An 8,571-nucleotide genomic window follows, 5' to 3' on the forward strand; every position below is an offset into this window, starting at 1 on the left:
GGGAGGACCAAGCCGAACACACATACTAATACCCTCTCGCCGGCGCCGGCGCCGCCGCTGCCGGCTGAGGTGTGCCTATTCGATCGACGGAACGGAAGGAGAAGCCCGGCTTGCCGTCGCTCATCGATTGATCGGGTCGAGAGTGGCGATGGATGAGCGGCTGATGGGTGTGGAGACCAGAGAGGGGGGGACTGAACTCGATCACGGCAAGATGGCGGGGGATCCTCATCCTGGAAGCTGGGGCAGCAGTCTAGCGCTTTTCTCGGTCCCCAAACGACCCGGGAATGTACCGCCAGCGAAATCTGTAGTGCAGAAGCTGTGTTGTTGAGTCTGGACTGGAGAAGGTTCTTGCTGATCTGCAAGCGCAGGAGAGAGAACTGAGCGAGGTGAGAGAAGAGAGGAGTATTTAACCAAAAACTACCACAATTCACGGAAACCGTGACAGAAAACTACCACTTTACGATTTTGTCCCGAAAACTATCACTTTTTTATTAATCCGTGACAAAAAACTACCAAGTGTGAAAACTGCTCGCTTTGCCTGGATTAAACGCGAATCTGACAGCCCGACCCCACACATAAACAGGCTAAAAATGCAACCGGGTCCCTAGTTTTTTTCAAAAAAGCAATCGGGTCCTCCGCCTCCTTCTCCTCCTCGTCGCCGGTGAGGCGCACGACGAGGTCGCCGGCGCGGGAGCGGGAGGGCACGTGCTTGCCGCCGGTGAGGCGGACGGCGTGGTCGCCGCTGCCGTGGACCTGGAGGCCGGACTCGCCGCCGTGGGAGATGGAGCGGACGTCCTCGCGGAAGGTGAGGCGGAGGGCGAGGTCGCCGGCGCGGGAGCGGGAGGGCACGTGCTTGCCGCCGGTGAGGCGGACGGCGTGGTCGCCGCTGCCGTGGACCTGGAGGCCGGACTCGCCGCTGTGGGAGCGGGAGCGGACGTCCTCGCGGAAGGTGAGGCGGATGGCGAGGTCGCCGGCGATAGAGCGGGAGACGACGTGGTCGCCGCCGCCGGGGCGGCGGATCCGGTGGACGTGGGAGCAGGAGAAGAAGGCGAGGAGGCGTTCCACTTCCACGGCATATCCGAGTCAGGCACGGACTTTACGGCCTCGCAGGCGGAGGAGGAGAAGGAGGCGGAGGACCCGATTGCTTTTTTGAAAAAAACTAGGGACGTGGTTGCATTTTTAGCCTGTTTATGTGTGGGGTCGGGCTGTCAGATTCGCGTTTAACCCAGGCAAAGCGAGCAGTTTTCACACTTGGTAGTTTTTTGTCACGGATTAATAAAAAAGTGGTAGTTTTCGGGACAAAATCGTAAAGTGGTAGTTTTCTGTCACGTTTCCGTAAATTGTGGTAGTTTTTGGTTGAATACTCGAGAAGAGAGAGGTGAGAGCTTGGAGGATGAACAATTGTCGCATAGAATCCAATGCAACAGATTTCTCCAAGGGTTTCTCCTGGATCAAATTGCGCCCTTGCGCCCCCGGCTGTCGTTTGAGAAGAAGATTCAGGATCATCTAAGGTCCAGGGCCAAAGAGAAACGCAATCGTGCCCACAGATTGGAGTCTGATGGTGGTGGTCGTGAGTCTGAATTCAGATCACAGAGGGAGGCCGAGTCGGTGATGTTCATGGGTTTGGACACCATTGACAGGACGATCGAATCAGGCAAGCCAATGCTCCAACCTGCATATCTCAGCACCAACATATTGGATTGCGGCGGCGACGATGAAAAGGATGAGATGGACATGCGCAGATCAGACGCGTATTGGGCTGTGAAATCGGACAGGTTGATACTCAAACCTGCAGGCACAATTGGCAGATGCTCTGTCCAAGGCTGTCCTGATCATGAAGAGATGGACACACTATTGGCTAAGGAGATGGCTAACGAGGCGGAGAGATTCGCTTCATATGTTCACGGCTGGGAATATGCGTGGGGCAGAACCTGCGGCTTCTTCAGAGACATGAGTGAGTGAGCAACTAACAAACCTCTCTTGTTTAACTAGATAGTGGTTCATGTCAGGTCGACCCTTGTATAAATGAAGATAAAGAAAATGGGAAGGGTTCTCTTTTTCCTTGAAACTAAGGAAGGGGTCCATTTACTTGATTTTTTGTGCATGTGGTCATCTAGTGCTTGTTCATGCATGTTCATTAGAACATTTCTGACACCCGATTCACTTATTTTGGTTCTGCGTGCAGCGACTTTGAGTTCCATGCAGTTTACGCACAACACGCCCGGACTCAACAGCAGTCCTTGGTCTGCCACGCGAACATTGCAGATCTTCTCCATCAAGCTCGCAGAAATAACCGGTGGCCTCAAGTGGCCATTGTCTGTGTATGGCGTGGTTGCTGCCCGAGACGTCGCGGATCACAACCGCAACCTTCTCTTCTCTTGCAATAGGAGCCAGGCCCAAGAACTGAAAGAAGATTTATGTATGCTACAACTATCTTTTGTTTTCATTTGGAGACCTTGATTTCACACATGTGTCCTCTTTCGCTGATCAATGGGATGAAATTGATGATGCTTGCAGGATAGAAATTTGCGCTTGATTGGCCCGTCCCGTGCAATTGTGTTTACGGATAGAGTTGATTTTGAAATCCAGCTGAAACTAAAAGGTACGGGTACGGCCAAGTCACAAGACAAAGCATTGATCAGCTCTGCAGACTGTTACGGCGACGGATATGGACCTGCTGTGTCAACCTTTTCTGTCAGTAACTGTTTCTGCGCACTGGAGTTTTGTGTGCAGACAGTTACACGAACCTTTCAGGCCACTGTCTTGGATGTCCAGGTTGTCAAAGATGATGGGTCCTGGCCTTTTGAATACGGTGGCCGATTTGCATGCTCTCCACTGTCGAGGAAGTTTGTGTTCACTGATAGCAGAGTCACTCGCGCTATCAATCCCTCATCTAGCCAAATTGTGCTGCTTGATTCAAAAGATGGAGCATGCCTGAAAAAATGTTGTGGGGGTTACCTACATATGTGGTGGCAAGTTGTTTCAGTAGAAATTGAAGGGCAGTTAAATGTTTTCATACACGCCTACTCCAAATCTGGCGATATCGCTTCACATTGCCAGGTCTGTTTCATACCCAAATCTTGCGGGATGAGCCATGGTAAATGTGCTCTTGGTGGCTCCGAGGTATCAATTACTGTTGCTTGGTCCCTTGTTGCTACGGACAAGGGGACGATCGCAGCACAGGGAAATTTGTTTGAATGTTGAACCTAGGAGATTTGTGGCGGGGAACACTGAGAAGAGAGGGTAACCCCAACCAAACTTTGCTCCCATATCCTTCCTGTCTGTTGAAGGAGCGCTGCTAAACAGACGATGTTGTGCAGCCGATTTTTGCACTGTCCTGCTAATGGAACCGTGCATGCGTGGGGCCAAGTGGAGACCGGCCGCTGGATCTAGCATCGTGCAATATTCGACTACTTAGTATCGGCTGCTCAGTAGTTTTGTTGTTGAAGTGTCTCAGTAGTTTTGTACTTGATCTCCTATGTGAAGTGTCAAACCGTTTTGTGTGTATCCCCTATAACTTGTGCATCCAACTACCTGTCTATTGTCTTTTAGATTATGTTGTGTGGAGTATTCCTGTTTTGATTAACCGGAGGTCTTGTTGTCCTATTTCCTGTTGTGTAAATGTTCTCTTTGCCGTTTTTGCTAGATTTTTATTCCGTGGAATTGCTAAATGTCACAAGGTAGTTTCTTTCTCCGGACCATTCATTCGTTTATGTACTGTTGGGCCAACATGCAAGCACAACTCGGATACACGGCTGTTCGGTTGGTCCTAGGAAAACTCAGCCACTTTCTTAGGGCATCTTCAATGCTGGACTCTTACGTAGACGCTAATGGATAAAAAATCTCATCAAATAAAAAACCAACCGAGCGCTCCCTACCTCAACGTTGGGCGCTAACTATAGGCGCTAATTAACTAAAAAACCGATCGCTACACAACATCGTTGAACTCGTACATAGGGACAAAGGGCTAAGCGCCAGGATTAATCGGGCCAACTGTTAATCGGATAGGATTATGATCCTGGCGCCCAGCGTTGTAGATGCCCTCGGTACCGGGTCTTGCTCAATCAACCTTACATGTCTTCTCCATGAAGCTCGCAGAAATAGCCGGTGGCCTTGAGTGGCTCGAGACATGGTGGATCACAACTGCAACATTCTCTTCTCTCGCGATAGGAGCTAGACCCATGAACTCACACAACGAGTATGCATATATGCCGCATCTTAGCTAACGATTAAGCACTGATTAGTGACTGACGCATTTATAGGGGAGGATATGGCCCCGGTTTTTGCTCTGAGAATTGTTTATGCACAATAGAGTTTTGCTTGCAGTGGGTTAGAAAATTGGTCCAGGCCACTATCTTGGGTGTCCTAGTTGTCAAATGTGGGTCATGGCCTTTTGAATATGGTGGCCGAGTTGCTTGTTCCTCACTATCAGGAAAATTTGTGATCATTGATACTTGAGTTGTTGGTATTATTAATCCCCAGTCTACCCAAATTGTGTTGCTTGATTCAGAAGATGGAGCAATGTCGAGAAGCGTTGATAGTTATCTACATTTGTTGAGACAAGTAGTTTTTGTACACAGTGAAGGAACGTTGGACGTTCTCATACAAGCCTACTCAGAATCTGGTAATATCGTTGCACAAGGCATGTTCGTTTCATGACTAAATTCTGCCACATAAGCCAAGATAAATGTGCGTTTGGTGACACTGAGGTGCTGATTGTTATTGCTTGGTTCCTTATAACCATAGACAAGAGGGAAGTCACCGCACAACAAGGATTTGTTTGAAGCTGCCAGCTAAGAGATTGTGGTGTGACAAAGGGCATCATCGACCAAACCTTTGCTTACCATCCATCCTGGTTGTTGAAGAGTCTTTTGTTTTTGTGTATGTAAAATGACCAACTATACGTGTATCTTCTATAACTTATGCCATCAAGTTATTTACTATTGCCTAATAGGTTGCGAACCAACCTATGGTTGGATGGTTAGAGGACAGTGGTATTCCCAACCCATCAGGGTTCAAGTCTCTCAAAGATGCTCACAGAGGTAGGGTGTGTGTGTGTGTGCACGCGTTCATAGGGGTGACTGTATGCGCGTATGTATGACCGCCTACGTCTGTATTTGTTGGGGAACGTAGTAATTTCAAAAAAACTCGTACGCACATGCAAGATCATGGTGATGCATAGCAACAAGAGGGGAGAGCGTCGTCGACGTACCCTCGTAGACCGTAAGCGGAAGCGTGATGACAACGCGGTTGATGTAGTCGTATGTCTTCACGATCGACCGATCCTAGTACCGAACGTACGGCACCTCCGCGCTCTTCACATGTTCAGCTCGGTACCGTCCCACGAACTCACGATCCAGTAGAGCTTCGAGGGAGAGTTCCGTCAGCACAACGGCGTGATGACGGTGTTGATGAATGTACCGATGCAGGGTTTCGCCTAAGCACCGCTATGATATGACCGAGGTGGATTATGGTGGAGGGGGGCACCGCACACGGCTAAAGATCAATGATCAACTTGTGTGTCTATGGGGTGCCTCCCTCCCCCGTATATAAAGGAGTGGAGGAAGGGGAGGGGCCGGCCCTCCTAGGTGCGCCACAAGGGGAGTCCTACTCCCACCGGGAGTAGGACTCCAACCCATCCAAGAGTAGGAGTAGGAGAGAGGGAAGGAGGAGATAGGGGAAAGGAAAGGGGGGCAGGGGAAAGGAAAGGGGGGCGCCGCCCCCTCCTTGTCCAATTTGGACTAGAGGGGGAGGGGGCGCGCGGCCTGCCTTGGCCGCCCCTCCTCTTCTCCACTAAGGCCCAATAGGCCCATTACACTCCTTGGGGGGTTCCGGTAACACCCCGGTACTCCGGTATTTGTCCGAACTTGCCCGGAACCCTTCTGAAGTTCAAACATAGTCATCCAATATATCGATCTTTATGTCTCAACCATTTCGAGACTCCTCGCCATGTCCGAGATCATATTCGGGACTCCGAACTACCTTCGGTACATCAAAACACATAAACTCATAATACCGATCATCACTGAACGTTAAGCGTGCGGACCCTACGGGTTCGAGAACTATGTAGACATGACCGAGACACATCTGCGGTCAATAACCAATAGCGGAACCTGGATGCTCATATTGGCTCCTACATATTATAGGAAGATCTTTATCGGTCAAACCGCATAACAACATACGTTGTTCCTTTGTCATCGGTATGTTACTTGCCCGAGATTCGATCATCGATATCTCAATACCTAGTTCAATCTCGTTACCGTCAAGTCTCTTTACTCGTTCTGTAATGCATCATCCCGCAACTAACTCATTAGTCACATTGCTTGCAAGGCTTATAGTGATGTGCATTACCGAGAGGGCCCAGAGATACCTCTCCGAAACATGGAGTGACAAACCCTAATCTCGATCTATGCCAACTCAACAAGTACCATTGGAGACACCTGTAGAGAACCTTTATAATCACCCAGTTATGTTGTGTCGTTTGGTAGCACACAAAGTGTTCCTCCGGTAATTGGGAGTTGCATAATCTCATAGTCATAGGAACATGTATAAGTCATGAAGAAAGCAATAGCAGTAAACTAAATCGATCAAGTGCTAAGCTAACGGAATGGGTCAAGTCAATCACATCATTTTCCTAATGATGTGATCTCGTTTATCAAATGAAAACTCATGTCTATGGCTAGGAAACTTAACCGTCTTTGATCAACGAGCTAGTTAAGTAGAGGCATACTAGTGACACTCTGTTTGTCTATGTATTCACACATGTATTATGTTTCCGGTCAATACAATTCTAGCATGAATAATAAACATTTATCATTAATTAAGGAAATAAATAATAACTTTATTATTGCCTCTAGGGCATATTTCCTTAAGTCTCCCACTTGCACTAGAGTCAATAATCTAGATTACACATTAATGATTCTAACACCCATGGAGTCTTGGTGCTGATCATGTTTTGCTTGTGAGAGAGGCTTAGTCAAGTGGTCTGCAACATTCAAATCCGTTTGTATCTTGCAAATCTCTATGTCTCCCACCTGGACTTGATCACAGATGGAATTGAAGTGTCTCTTGATGTGCTTTGTTCTCTTGTGAAATCTGGATTCCTTTGCCAAGGCAATTGCACCAGTATTGTCACAAATTTTTTTCATTGGACCCGATGCACTAGGTATGACAACTAGATCGGATATTAACTCCTTCATCCAGACTCCTTCATTTGCTGCTTCCGAAGCAGCTATGTACTCCGCTTCACACGTAGATCCCGCCACGACGCTTTGTTTAGAACTGCACCAACTGACAGGTCCACCGTTCAATATAAACACGTATCGGGTTTGCGATTTAGAATCGTCTGGATCAGTGTCAAAGCTTGCATCGACGTAACCATTTATGACGAGCTCTTTGTCACCTCCATAAACGAGAAACATATCCTTAGTCCTTTTCAGGTATTTCAGGATGTTCTTGACCACTGTCCAGTGATCCACTCCTGGATTACTTTGGTACCTCCCTGCTAAACTAATAGCAAGGCACACATCAGGTCTGGTACACAGCATTGCATACATGATAGAGCCTATGGTAGAAGCATAGGGAACATTTTTCATTTTCTCTCTATCTTCTGCAGTGGTTGGGCATTTTGTCTGACTCAACTTCACACCTTGTAACACGGGCAAGAACCCTTTCTTTTCTTGATCCATTTTGAACTTTTTCAAAACTTTATCAAGGTATGTGCTTTGTGAAAGTCCAATTAAGTGTCTTGATCTATCTCTATAGATCTTGATGCCCAATATATAAGCAGCTTCACCGAGGTCTTTCATTGAAAAACTCTTATTCAAGTACCCTTTTATGCTATCCAGAAATTCTATATCATTTCCAATCAACAATATGTCATCTACATATAGTATTAGAATGCTACAGAGCTCCCACTCACTTTCTTGTAAATACAGGCTTCTCCAAAAGTTTGTATAAAACCAAATGCTTTGATCACACTATCAAAACGGTTATTCCAACTCCGAGAGGCTTGCACCAGTCAATAAATGGATCGCTGGAGCTTGCACACTTTGTTAGCACCTTTTGGATCGACAAAACCTTTTGGTTGCATCATATACAACTCTTCTTCTAGAATCATTCAAGAATGCAGTTTTGACATCCATTTGCCAAAATTTCATAATCATAAAATGCGGCAATTGCTAACATGATTCGGACAGACTTAAGCATCGCTACGGGTGAGAAACTCTCGTCGTAGTCAACCCCTTGAACTTGTCGAAAACCTTTCGCAACAAGTCGAGCTTTGTAGACAGTAACATTACCGTCAGCGTCAGTCTTCTTCTTGAAGATCCATTTATTCTCGATGGCTTGTCGATCATCGGGCAAGTCAACCAAAGTCCACACTTTGTTCTCATACATGGATCCCATCTTAGATTTCATGGCCTCAAGCCATTTTGCGGAATCTAGGCTCATCATTGCTTCCTCATAGTTCGTAGGTTCGCCATGGTCAAGTAACATGACCTCCAGAATATGATTACCGTACCACTCTGGTGTGGATCTTACTCTGGTTGACCTACGAGGTTCAGTAGTAAC

The 8,571-nt window shown here is 47.3% G+C and overlaps 1 protein-coding gene across 1 annotated transcript; it reads left to right on the top strand.

Moving 5' to 3' along the window:
- Positions 1–1,866: 1,866 nt before the first annotated feature.
- LOC119321430 lies at positions 1,867–3,204 on the top strand. Its single transcript, XM_037595114.1, has 3 exons — positions 1,867–1,954; positions 2,186–2,413; positions 2,516–3,204. The coding sequence occupies exons 1-3, from the start codon at positions 1,867–1,869 to the stop codon at positions 3,202–3,204; spliced, it is 1,005 nt and encodes a 334-aa protein (XP_037451011.1).
- Positions 3,205–8,571: the final 5,367 nt, after the last annotated feature.

This window comes from Triticum dicoccoides, chromosome 6B (assembly GCF_002162155.2).
Source record: "Triticum dicoccoides isolate Atlit2015 ecotype Zavitan chromosome 6B, WEW_v2.0, whole genome shotgun sequence".
NCBI lineage: Eukaryota > Viridiplantae > Streptophyta > Magnoliopsida > Poales > Poaceae > Triticum > Triticum dicoccoides.